General features: G+C 38.7%; 1 protein-coding gene across 2 annotated transcripts in view; it reads left to right on the forward strand.

Moving 5' to 3' along the window:
• LMNTD1 (lamin tail domain containing 1) overlaps window positions 1-14,445 on the forward strand; it is a 1,453,405-nt gene that overhangs the window by 189,420 nt on the left and 1,249,540 nt on the right. For both annotated transcript variants that reach the window (XM_044087661.1, XM_044087662.1), the window contains exons 4-5: window positions 7,419-7,607; window positions 9,707-9,800. In XM_044087661.1, coding sequence (XP_043943596.1) covers window positions 7,419-7,607; window positions 9,707-9,800 — 283 coding nt within the window. The remainder of the gene's footprint in view (window positions 1-7,418; window positions 7,608-9,706; window positions 9,801-14,445) is intronic.

Consider the following 14,445-nt stretch of genomic DNA (forward strand, 5'->3'; position numbering starts at 1 on the left):
ACTGCATTGCTACTGCTCTAGATGGCCTGTAAGTTACAGTCAAGGTGAATATTGCACTAAATATTAGGTGAGACTGGTAACCAGTTTCTTGCACAATTTGAGACAGTTACTACTGACCCAGGTGGAGATCATGGAGTGTAGTGGTTACTAGAGTTCAGCAGCCTGATGACATTAGGGAAGAAGCTGTTCCTGAACCTCGTAGTTCTGCATCTTATGCTTCAGAAGCACTTTCTGGATGATAGATGCAGGAACAGTCTGTAAGCAGGGTGAGTACAGTCTTTAATTATTCCTCTTGCCCTGCTGAGACATCTGGATAAGTACAAGTCATGGATAGATGGTAAGGTGGTCTTAATAATCCTCTCGGCTGTCTTCACCACTCTGTGGAGGGATTTGCATTCAGAGGTAGAGCAGCTTCCATACATACTACGAGGCTGTTCGTCTGGATGTTTCTATAGTACCTCTGTAGAAGGTAGTAAGAACTGTCGAAGGGAGATTCGATCTCCTCAGCCTTCTTAAAAAGTACAATTTCTGGTGCACTTTTTTGACTATGGCATTTATATTTGTGTTCCAAGACAAGTCCTCATTGATGTTCACTCCCAGAAACTTAGTGCTTCTCACTCTTTCCACTGTTTCCCCATTGATGGTGAGGGGAGAATGTTCATTGCCATTTTTCCTGTAGTCCACAATTATCTCTTTTGTCTTGTTCACATTTAGTGCTAAGTTGTTATTTCCACACCAGGTAATCACTTGTTCTATCTCATCTCTATATGCTGCTTCATTGTCATTACTGATGAGGCCCGCCACCATTGAGTCATCAGCAAACTTGATGATGTGATTTGTATTGTACCTGGCTGTACAATCATGTGTTAACAGGGTGAACAGCAAAGGACTTAGTACACATCCTTGTGGGACTCCAGTGATGAGTGGTACTATCTGATGAGTTATTTCCTGCGCACACTTTCTGAGGTTTGTCTGTGAGAAAGTCAAGAATCCAGTTACAAAGTGGAGTGTTGATGCCTAGCTGGAGTAGCTTCATTACCAGATGAAGAGGGATGACCATGTTAAAAGCATAGCTGATGTCAATGAATAGTACCCTTGCATAGGTGTTTTTATTTCCAAGGTGTTCCAGCGATAGATGGAGTGGTAGAGAGATGGCATCTGCCATAGAGTGGTTTGCTTGGTAAGCAAACTGCAGAGGGTCAAGATCAGTAGGCAGCCCAGATGTTATGGCGTCATCAACCAGCCTCTCAAAACACTTCATCACTGTGGAGGTGCTGCCATTGGTACTGGAAGATTTGATTTTTTCTAAGACATCTTCATTTAGGTGCAGGTGTCTTTTACTTCCACCTTTTTAATGGATGGGCAGTGGAAGAAAGCATTGCATATATGAGTACCTTATCTGATGAAAAGCACCATAGTAGTTGGACAATACCTGATATCCCAAACCATTCATGTGTGATTTCTAAAATTTTAACACTGTATACTAAAACAACACAAAAGAGTACAGGTATCAGTAGAGAAAACAGGTTAAATTTAATTATTAACTTATTATTTGAAATAAGCCCTATGGAAATGTAGGTGTTCTGACTATTGGTCAGAATGGAATATTCACATAGCAAACAAACAAATTCTGTGGAAGGAAACATTTCTTTAACCCGAAGAGTCAAGGTGCATCTTGGGAACCATTAACAACTCCCATTAAATGAAACAGAGCAGAATGATTGTCAATACACTATCAGAAACTCATTAAAAACAGAGGAGACCCAGGTCAGGTATGCCTTGATAGGTCATGGTAAAGATCTTGAAGACAAACTTATAAAAGACAGTTACTGTCAAGCACCAGGGACAGGATCAATAAGACCATAATGTAAGCTGTCCGCTAGAAGTCTGTATATGGAGATCTGTACCTGCTGTATCCACTCCAGGTCAATGTATGGGAGTTTAAGGTATAGTGCACTTTAGTTGTGAAGATGCAGACAGATTAGTGCATGCATGCCCCATTGAGTTTGTGGGGAGGGGGTGGTGTACCTGTGCTCAACAGAGGGGTAGAGTCAGACTTAGAGGCTCATACGATATTCTAGCCTAGCCCATTGTATGCCTTTCTTGGATGGTGAGGGGAGGGGGTGATGCTGCCCCAGAATGCTTCAGTCTCTTCACTGGCCATAAATATGGACTGGACTAATTCCGGTGGTCAGTGAACAAGGTGAGTATTACACAAGAGGTAAGAGACAAACCAGTGGATGACTCCACTAGAAGGTCACTGTTGGGACATAGACACAGCCTAGGTCTAGTGATCTGTGGCATAAAACTGGTAAAAAAGATCATGGAGAACCAGCACGGTATATTTACAATGATTCTCCATCATGAGGAGATCATTCAAGACCCTGGCAAGGACAGTCTTAATGCTTTATTTACTCTTGAATTAACACTAATAGTGACTGAGGAGACATGAAATGAGAAACACAGTCATAACCCTATCTGTGACCTTGCTTAAAAAAGGGGAGGCCAGAGATGCAGTAGTAACTCTGCCCAGTTGGTGGATCCAGAGATGACTTCTTATGGACCTTTGTGACTATAGCCGTTTTAAGTAAAAAATATCCATTGCTGGATACACCTGTATGATTTGAATAGTTAGTGGAATGTCAAAACAAATATGGTCAGCCCAGTGTCCAGTGTAAAGCTAATAAAATGAACAAAAATAACCACATCTATGGTCTTATAGTCATTGTGTTTAAAGTCACAGCAGTATCATTGAAGCAGTTCACATTTGATATAACTGCAGAGTTTACAGTAGATAACTGCATTGGAAAATAATTCAGCACCTGGCCTCACACCCAGAGAAAGAAAGAAAAAAACTTTCTTCAGTCAGACAAGCTCCAATTAACAATATGCCAACAATATGCTAACAATACAGAGAACATTCCTAGACTGACAGTCTGGTGCTTATCTGGAGAAATTTTGGTTAGGACACTGTAGTTCTACCCAGGTATCTCAGATTTTATGCAGTTAAAATAAGGAGGGTTGGTTTTAAAACACAACAAAATAGTAAAGTAATATATGACAAAGCATTTTTTTAGTAAAGGAGGTCAATTCTTTATAGCAGCAGCAAAGGTTTGCAAGAAACGTCTGTAGACAGAAAATGACTGACTAGCACTTGATTGTTCCCCAGACTGAGGTCTTGCCTTTCTCGACTCAAGGCAAACACAAAACTTGAGTGACTCAATTCTACTTTAAATAAAACAAATGCAGAATATTGTTTTATGAAAACAGTTTATCCAGGAGGTATGATAAACCACATACCTTTTTGCAAATGTTTAAAAGGTTACCTATTACAACCACGAAACCGCAGTTGCACGAATACGGAAACGTCGACACATATTGAGCAAAACGGGAAAACACAGAACGTCCTGAAGCACGAAATTCGAAATGTCAAATCGTCATAGTTGGCCTTTCTCCAGTATAGCTCCTTAAGATAAGTGTGTAATAGTTACGGACCTTAGGGTTAGGCTGCGGGTTAAGGTAAGTGCATACATAGTAATATATTTAAGCTTTAGTTTAGGGTTAAAAGTAGGGTTTTGTTAAGTGTATGTATGTGGATTATTTATTTTGTCTGGGTAGGTAGTACGTAGCGGGCGGTGAGGTTGACCGACTATGCTGATTCGACATTTTGAATTTTGCGGTTCAGGACATTCGGTGTTTTCGTGCTTTGCTTAGCATGTGTCGATGTTTCCATATTCGTGTATGTGAGGTTTCGCGATTATAATATAGATCCTGTTTAAAACAACAGTTAGGAAGCCTGGTCTTATTGGTAGGCTTTAGGTAGCAGTCCAGAGGGCACAGCCTTTCTTTGCAAGACTTGGCATCACAGCCAAAGTAGAAAATAATAGAATCTTCAAAACACAGACTTAGGCGTAGGCTTTCAGTGTCTGTGATTGAAGAAATCTCCCAGTCACACTCTTTTTAAAATTTCCAAGACACAAAGCTTTAAACAAAAGAAAATATTCCCAACTAGTTTCAGAAATGCAAATCATTAACCAACTGTTTGTCTCCAGAGCTCAGCAGCACACAACCTCCTTCAAGCTCTGTTTTGAACTTCCCTCACAGACACAGCTCTGCTGGCTATAAGCATTGGTTTAGCTTCTACTAGTGCTGTTTAAAAGGACCTCACTGCTTCTAAGTCATAACAAGATCAATTACAACACCTCTGGGATTACATAGGCATTCTTGTCTCCCTGACACATTGGCTGGATTGGTATCATAGGCATTTTAATTTAAAAATGTTTTTTTTTAAGTGAGACTACTACCTGCTAGATTGAATAATAACTACTAACTGGTAGACCAAATATTGGTCATCCATTCTAAGCTTGTCTTCAAGAAGGCCCATTATTTATTTTCTCTTTAGCCTCTATCCTTGATGTCTGAGCTCAGCGCACACCAGTTTTCATAGAGTCCAATCTTGAATACCTACATTGGAAATGGAGGTAAATGGTCCAGAGCCCCAGTGAAAATGTGATAACATCGAACACCCAGAATAGCAAATTTTTTCCCAGGGAAAAATTTTCCATTCCGAGAAACATGCACACAACACAAGTATACCAAAATAAATAATCCACACACATACACTTCACAAAACCCTACTTCCTAACCCTACACTAAACTGTACATACATTCCTATCTATCCACTAACCTTAACCTGCACCCTAACCCTAAGGTCCGTAACTATTGCACACTTACCCTAAGGAGCTATACACAAACAAACTAAATAATACACACACATACACTTAACAAAATTCTACTTCTAACCCTACACTAAACCGTACATACATTCCTATCTGTCCACTAATCTTAACCCGCACCGTAACCCTAAGGTCCATAACTATCACACATACCCTAAAAAACTATACACAAACAAACTAATTTATACACAAACATACACTTAACAAAAACCCTACTTCTAACCCTACACTAAACCATACGCGCATTTCTACCTATCCACTTACCTTAACCCACACCCTCACCCTAAGGTCTGTAACTATTGCACCACAGTGGAGGAAATAGCGAAGCCACGGAATGGCCCACCGAAATCTTGCTCTAGGTAAGAATTCGATGTTCTGCGGCTTCAATTTTTCAGCCTTCGATATAGTGGTGTCGATATTATAACATTTGACATTTTGCAACATCGATGTTATAGTATAGACCCTAAATAAGTTAGGGAGTGAGAAAGCTTCATCCCACATCCAGAGTGCTGCAAAAATGCTTATTTTATTCTACGCGGGTCTTCTGTAAGATAAATGATTTCTAAATCAGTTGTTATTGATCAGTTTGATTTGAACAATTGTGTGTCAATCATTCCTATTGGAAGCTATAAATGGTTTACCTAACATCTGAATTATCAAAACTGCATATAAAATAAAAGGCAAGTTTGATATCCTGTGATTTTATATGAAGCCTCATAGATTAAAAGAATATTTGATCATTTAATTTTGCAACTCATTCGTGTACGAAGGTCAGGCTGCTAAATATGCATTTATCGGATCTTCACTGTACTATAGTGTTAAGAGTGTTTGTTGCTGAGATTAAAAACAAACTAAATTGCAATATGTTATGAGCCATACCATTATTTACAATATCTCTTGGAGTCATTTATCCTTGGTGCAGTTCCATGCTTTGACCAGGCATAGTGGGTATCATAGAAATTTTTACTTAGCGAGACCCACCCCCCTCTAGTCATGGACTGTTAATCTCTCTTCCTTCCCTACATTAAAGAAATATAAATAAATAAAATGCTTAAAATACTCAGCAGAGCAGATAGTACATAAATTGTGAACCATAGTAATATGACAAGGATTTGTAAATGCCACCCACAAACAATATCCTGGATAAACTATATGCCCAAATATGGCTTTCCCACTTGTGACTGATGGTCAGGTGATCTAGTCCTAACTGCTCAAACATCACTGGTCAGTCTTACATTTCCTTGTAGGTCATTTAATTTTCTTTTAGGCATTGCAGCTGGAAATGTGTTATTCAAATACTCTTACATTTTTTGTAGAAGTTCTGGTAGATTATCTTTCAAAACATGACATGTAGACCCTCCTCACCCATCAGTCTGCCCCACCACTATAATGTCTATGTCAGAGATCCTGACATTCCCAAAAACACTGGAAGCATTGGTAGCCATTTCTATCCCTTTGTGTTGGCCACAGTCAAAGTGGTAATGGCCTCTTAATGTTGTAGCAGTGACTGATGTTTTCAGCCTCCTTATACAGTGTAGCAATGATAACCCCACCCTCCTCAGTCTGACAGTCAGCAGAGCCCCCATAACCTCTCTGAATCCAAATAGTAGTCAGGGTATCTTGCCACTTATTTACCTCTTCTGTCAGAAGTTTTTAGCATCTCTTAGCCAGGTAAATGTAGTGGCCCACCAAACTTCTTTAGAAAAGACCCAGGGCAAGGGTAAATGCAACACATACATACAAGACCAATTTTTTAGTGTAGCCAATCCAATTAAGTAGCATTTTCTGGGAGTATAGAAGAAACTGGAGTACCCAGAAAAAAGCTTACACAAAAGTCGGAAGAATACATGCAGACTCCACCCAGACAATGAGCAGAGTTCAGGAATGAACCCCGGACCCTAGAGATGTAATGAGTACTAGAATGGCTTAAACAACCAACAACTTAAAATATTTAAATTTATTTCTATTAACAAATCAAAAGAACTAGTGCTTCAGCAATTCCTTCTAAGGATCTAAAGGTTCCAAAGTATTACAAGCCATCAGTAATTAACCAATCAGCACTAGAAATCAATTAAATCAGTTTAAAAGCTGCAGCATACTACCTTAAAACTATCAATAAAAAGTGTTTCATTAACAATTCATTGTTTAACCTATTAGGGTGCAAAGTGTTATAAACTATACCAAGCCTCTTTATAATAACTCTTCTGATACATTCAGCAAAAGAAGGTATGTGGACACACACACACACACAAAAATGTTAAATCCCTCAGATCCTGCTTATGTTTAAAAAATGTATCACCAATACTTACTGAATTCCTGTAAGAGGTATTCAGCTTTAAATAATTTAAAACACTATCAGAAGTCTTTATATACTAATGTACTGCTGGATGTGTACCACTGCTGTTAACTAGATGTTACCATTTAAAATGACCATGTGACTGCCCAGCTATATAATTATGATAGGAAGAAATGTAACATATTTAGATGCTGCTATACATGTGCTAGATGTGTGTAGGAGCACACATCCAGGTGAGCATGCCTTTTCTTTCATGTTAAAACAGCTGTAAGTTCTAAATGTACATGCTTCCATAAATTGTAATTGCTGTAATCTGATGATATTAACATAAAAGTCATTTTCATTAAGAATGTGACGCACTTTCTTTTTTTGTTTGTTTGCTTTAGGATTCTGGACCTAAATGCAGAGGTGCTACAGAAAGATGAAGAGATAAGACAGTTGCTGCTCCTTTTGGCACAAAAGGATGTTGACTTGCAAAATGCGAGGGCATCCGTCACTACTGTTTCTGTCCAGCTGGACATGAATAAGAAAGAAGTAGAAGAACTGCGGAGATCAGTCCTAGAAGGACAGAAAAAGTATGGCTTCAGTAATAGATGCTTTTGTTATATCTGTTACTACAAAGCAGAATGGAAACCGTCAGTGAAATGTTTAAAGCTCCTGTTAAGGTCCTGGTATATTGTTAATGATCTTTACAGGAAGTTATTTCTTTTAATCAATTGCCTCAGATATCACCTAAAAGTCATTCACTGAAAACAGTCTGACTCTACTGTCTTTATACAGATGTTCCTGTGTTTGGGGCTTTGCATTTTCTTTCCATGTTTCCTTCTGTCCTAATTGACATTAAAGCCACTATATTTTCTTTGCAAAATGCTGGCACTATTGATAGTTTCATGTAATGGATTCCATATTTTATAGAAGTTGGTCATAGACCCAAATTCTGAATCACACATTTGCAAATTCAGTCAGTGCGAAAACATGCAGGGACACACATGTTCCTGTCTGCCTGTGTGAGTGAATGCGTGCATGAAAACATGAGACTGTATGTGTGTGTGTGTGTGTGTGTGTGTGTGTGTGTGTGTGTGAGACAGAGTGAAGAATGAAGAGTGACAGCGATCAGGCGATCCCTGGCAGCAGCAGTTTCACATAAGAGGTTTGTGTACCTCTCCTACCTCTCAACGTCTCGGCACAAGAAATCTGTACAGAGCCAGAAATAACGGGGAAACAAAGGATCAAATATAGGGATGGATTTTAAATGTTGCTCTTATAAACTTATAACGTTGCTAGAATAACAGCGTTTCCATTAGCATGTATTTTCTGAAGGATATGAAGTCTGTTATTACTTAATGAATTTGATTGCCATTGATTTCACAGAACACTACAAATTTTATGAGGAATGGACCAACCATATAATCCAAAAATCTGGATATTCTGTAAAAATCTGGACAGTTGAGAGGTATGTTCTCAACTCTTAGCTCAAGATAACTGGATAAACCTGAGATAAAGGGGGGGGACAAAGGCTCAAAACAGGAAGCTATTTTACTTGAATATTGGGATTTGTGTTAGCATGCATTTTATATGTGCCTGTGAGAGAGAGAGAGAGAGTGAATGAGATGGACTATTGGCAGCAGCACCAGTAAAGAACGTTGCGTACCTATGGACCTTTCAGCTCAAGAAATCTGGATAAAGTCTAAAATAAAGGGGGAACAAAGGTCCAAAAATAGAAAGGGATTTTGATTATTGCTCTTATAAAATTACAAATTTGCTTAAATAAAGAATTTCTGTTAGCATGAATTTTCTGAAGAAAATAAAAATCTGAAACTCAAATTTGTCATTATTTATTTACTTTAGTCTTTAATGAATGCCAACAAATGAAACCTCTTAGGAGTAAGGGACCAAAAAAATAAAGTAAATACCTGGATATTTTTTAAAGTGTTATATTTTGGGTGTAAAATGCTTCCTCTAGCACCATTAACATATACTACAGCAGGTTTGAAACATTAGGCAAAGGAACTATTTTACATCAAAAATATTTAAAATTATGTAGTAATAAAAAAAAAATAAGTAAAACACAAGAATATTGCAGCCAGCCAATTAAGTGCAATAATGCCCACGAGGGTGTGTGTTATTGTGGAAATAATGTGCTTCTGGGCCTCAGAATACCCCTGGGTGGGTGTTACTTCCACAATAACACATACCCTGTTGGGCATTACTGCTTGCATATAGTCTAGCTTCAGTGAGTGTGTCATAAATTCTAGAATTATCCTTGCTTGGCCTGCTGTAATGTGGTAGATTCTGATGCAAAAGCACAGGTCCATTTCAGATGTCAAAAGGATCCACTAACTGCTTTTTACCTATTCTCTCAGGCAATGAAAAGTTCCTTGGTTGTTAAAACCCCCATAACTAGGCATGTAGTGAGGAGCCCACACATCAAATTAAATATAAGGATGATTACCAGAGTAAGTTATGTCTACAGTGTAAGTTTGCTCAATCTTCAAATCCTAATTGTTGAATGTTTTGGGCATTTATTATGCTCCAATAAAAACATAATTTTTTAAACAAGCTTGTTCTTTTGCATATTTCATAAGAATGTGTAAGTATGTTGTTTGTTTTCAGTATTTGAAAATATGACTTTTGCTGTTTAGTCACCATCATTTCCTTACCTTTCCTTTTTTAGGAATGATGCAGAATTTTCTCTGCGGATGGTACTTCAAGACCATGTACAAGATCTTAAAAACCAGCTGGAGTTTCAGAACCAGACACAAGCCAGGGTAAGGATGTACTGTATTTCCACTTCTGTTAATTGCATAATTTTTTGTTTATACAGTTTCAAACACAATGCTTGCCAACAACTAAAAGTATTGGAAACTACACAGCTCACCCGACTAATAGCTTTAGTATGGATAGTGGTATTAAAATTGTTATATTACTATATCTACTGATTAATGTATCTTGTATAGCTATAAGTGAGTACAGTTAGTTATGATAATGTTACATGTGCCAGGTAATGCATGAGTCAAAATTAATCAACGTGTCATACACTCGTAGCACTAAATTACTTGTACTCATGTCAAGCTGTGATTGTTCTTTTTATTCAGCAAGTAGAATTTTACCTTAGTAAGCAGAATTAATTGAAACACATTGTTTGATCTTGTCTTGTGTCTGGAAATAATAATAATAGACAATATATCATACTATAAATTGCCTTGGCTTCTACACGAGTTATATTCAGCAACATCATGCTGATGAGCCTTTGGGCAGATAAAGCACACTGAGAGGTCATACAAATCCCAGTAAAGACCTCCTCTGCATCATGTGCAGCTGTCTAGTTATGTCAGTTTTTATAGCATGATGACAGACCCTCATGCACCCCATCTCTTAAGTGCCAGTTTTTTACATGTATTACTAACACTGCCTTCTACAAGTATCACTACTATATCTGTATCTCTGATCCATACATCCATCCTTCCACCATTTTCTAAGATGCTCATTCTGGTGAAAGTTTATGTGGTAGACCAGGTTTCTTCATCCAACCATCTATTTATCTATCCATCTATCTATCCATCATCCACCCTTTCAGTCATTCATCTCTGCCTCCTCCATTTTCTGTGCTGACTGTCCTAGTTGAAGTGTCAATGGCAGTGATCTGACCAGGGTGAACAAAACTTCTCCATCCTTTCATCCATCTACCCACCCATCCATCCCTCCACCCTTCTTCCCTCCATTTTTCCTTCCATTCACCTATCCATTCATCCAGCCATCTATCCTTCATCCCTCCATATTTTCATCCACCCACCCACCCACTCATCCATCCATCCATCCATCCATCTATCTATCTATCTATCTATCTATCTATCTATCTATCTATCCAGCCCTCCACCCTTCATCCCTCCATCCTTCCATCCATCCACCCACCCATCCATCCAGTCGTACATCCACCCACCTTCCTACCTATCTTCCCTCCCTCTACTGTTTTCTAAGTTTGCTCACCCTGGCGAGGATAGTGATGGAAGCTATCTGAGCAGAGAAGATGAGACTTCTTTCTCTCCACTATAGTCCCTTCTCATTCTGCATAAACTGCCTGCATTCTTTGACAAGCTTTTCAAATATAATCTGCCTAGCATATCCTGAACCTGCCCTGGGACATTCTGTCAGTGGGCTGTGCCTACTACTCTTGCCACTGAAGGTGCTCAAGTGACTTTTGACAACATAGAAGAGTAATGACTCTACTCTGAGATCTTCCTAGATAGACAGGGTCCTGGCTGTATTACAAAGAGTTAGGCAAGAGTTAGTAACAGAATACTCTAATGTCACCACTTTGCCCCCAATGCCTTGACAAGAACACAGACAATATGCCCAGTATTGCTTCACACACACAGACAATATCCCCAATATTGCTTCACATTCTGTACACTGTCACAGTACTGTAAGAACCCATTGGTATCATGCATAGACCTTTCTCTTCTTTGTTGTCTCTCTGTGGTACATATAATGTAAAACTTCAGAGGCTATGCCATCAACCATAGTGTCTCTCCTCATGTGTTGGGGTATTACTGGGCTACTCTCCTTATTATCTGTATAGTATGTCTTTTTATGTCACTAGTGCCTACCAGATTTCAGTAATGTGCTTTGCATTGACCTGTTAGGAAGTCCTTCTTTATAGCACAGCTTATTAGCAAGGGTATGGCATCCAGATCTAGCGAGGTAATCATTCCATTGTACACTGCATTCATTAGGCCAGTCAATGAATATAATGCCCCATTTGGCATGTACTTGTCCATGCACCTGACTCAACTCGAGTAACCACAATGTTCTCGCACCAAGAAAATCAGGAGACTAAATCGCAGAAGCTAATTTGACCACATCAAACCCTTGTCCATCCTCTCAGTGTCCTATGGGTTGCTAAGGAGATAACCTTTCCTCACATACAGAGCATCTACCAACCCATCCTCAAAGACATTCCATCCTTACAGACCATCTGCATATCCATACATCCAATAGTGGCAGAAGCATCTGCTCTAGAGACCGCAGTCTCTTGCAACTTAAATAAAACATGCTGGAAGGACAGATATGTCTTACAGAGAATAACACTTCTCTGGAACCATCTTCCTCTTCATGTGAAGTTAAGTACATGTCGTACTTTATTGAAGTGCAGCCTGGATGCATGGATGGGAAACCATAAGTTCAACCCTGGTTTGGTACCTTTGCTCCTTATGGCAAGGGGAACATGTAATGTCTGCTCCAGGGTTATAGTTATTTAATCTTATTATGCAAAGAGTTCTCTCATAATACTAAAAAATTATCATACCTGGAGTTACACAACACTTACATAAAATAAACAGGACTTGGTACTAAACTACTAAGGCAAGACACTCAGTGGGAATGCATGGCTATTCTACTGCAGATCCTCACAGATCAATTCCCTAGTGAGTACATCTGAACCTTAATGCAGTCATTAAGAGGGACTCTGTTGGACATTTGTTTCCTTGTCTTACACTTACCTGTCATGCCCCTGTCTTGACAGGCCTTCATGTAAAAAAATGATGATTACCTAACTACTTGATATGTGTTTGTATGTGTATATGTGTGTGTGTGTGGTGTGCATATGTGTGTGTGTGTGTGTGTGTGTGTGTGTGTGTGTGTGTGTGTGTGTGTGTGTGTGTATGTGTACATGTGTGTCTGTGTGTGTGTGTGTGTGTGTGTGTGTGTGTGTGTGTGTGTGTTTGTCTGTTCCACAAACTCCTGTCCTCAGTCCTGCAAAAGAAGTTTTACAGTCCCATGCCACCAGTTTAATTTCCAGCTACTTTATGGTTTTGTCATGCACTTACTTTGTGCATTTCACTGGTTATATCTACATTATATGACACAGTCCTGAGTTTCATATGTCTGCTTACGTCTTACTGCTACAATATTGAGGGCCATATAGCTCTTACCTGTGAGTCATGTATGAAAAGTATATTTGAGGCACCTTGTGCACAGAAACAACATCACATTTCTATTTTCATTGTTGTGACATTCATCTTAGTATATTTCTGCTGCAAACCAACTACAAAAATGTTGTTTACATTTCCAGCCTGTTAACCAGTATGTTAATATATGGGTTCCATTTAGTACATCGAATTTACTTTTCGACAAAACATAAATTCGTGAGTGCACTTCCATGAAAGTGCATTTTGTTGAAAATGCACATTCATGTGAAAATCAAAGTAAAAAAAAGAGGAAGAAATAAAAACATGCAGTTTGTATGTAACCTTAGTTGTACATCAGTGTTTAGTGTTGATGTACAACTAAGCAAACTAGTGCTGAGATTGTGGTACAGTGGGGATAAGGGAATATTCCCTTTTCCCCACTGTAGTGTGATCTCGGAGTGATATTAAAGTAGAGGGGGTGCAGGGGGGCTTTCCCCCCTGAAAAATATTTTTTTGTGTGTTTTTTGTTTAGTTAACAGATCCAGTGGCTATGCTTCAGCGGAAGTGCACTTTCGTTGAAGTGGGCATCTACTTTTCTTTTTTGAAGAAGTGTAATTTCGATGAAGAAAAGTAGATCCATATATATAATGCAATAGTTTCATAGTTTCTAGGTAAGCAGACCTTTATGGAGCCTAGACCAAATTCCCAGTTGCTGCAAACACTGTCTGTTTAGGTGATTTGCTCAATGTCACACACAGTAGGTAAATGAAGGTGGAAATTTTCAGACCCTGCATCCTTGCCCACAAGGAAGCAGCTCATTAACAATTCAAAGCTTTATTCCTCTGCACCAACTGCCAGAATAGAAGTTTTTAACTAAATGCAGAAATCCTGTACAATCTTGTAGAGAAGAGTGTATCACAGTAATATGCAACAATGACTATTTAATGGATGTTGAAGATCAGACTGTTCTGATCATCACTCCAAATAATACAAACTGTATGAATTGACAAATGCTGACCCATTTACAGTTGCTGGAATCTGTAGAGAATGTACTGAAAAATGCATTACTAAAATGCAATATTTTACATAACCAAAACGCAATATGTTTAGATTATATTGCACAATCCAAGCTTGTTAATGAATCAATTTAATGCAAGGAATAAAGCAAAACAATTAAATACAATATAAATGCATCAGTAGCTTTTGTTCAACAACCCACAAGTCATACAGAAATATGTATAACAAAAATAACATCCTAATTTTTGGAAGTGTGGGCTTATATGCTTGCAGGACACGTACGTCTTATTTTTGACCTCATTATGTGTTCTCTGTCATCAAGGATAGCTATCCTGTTTGATATCACTCAGTACAGGTCTGACCTACTGGAATTGCTAACAATGCTTTATTGTTGCAGCACACACCTCCAGAGACAACAGAGCTGGATCATGGACAAATGGGACCCTACGAACATAATGAATCAGACCCCCACCAGCCATATCAATATCCC

This window comes from Protopterus annectens, chromosome 11.part0, assembly GCF_019279795.1.
Source record: "Protopterus annectens isolate FY-2018-M chromosome 11.part0, PAN1.0, whole genome shotgun sequence".
Classification (NCBI taxonomy): Eukaryota; Metazoa; Chordata; order Ceratodontiformes; family Protopteridae; genus Protopterus; species Protopterus annectens.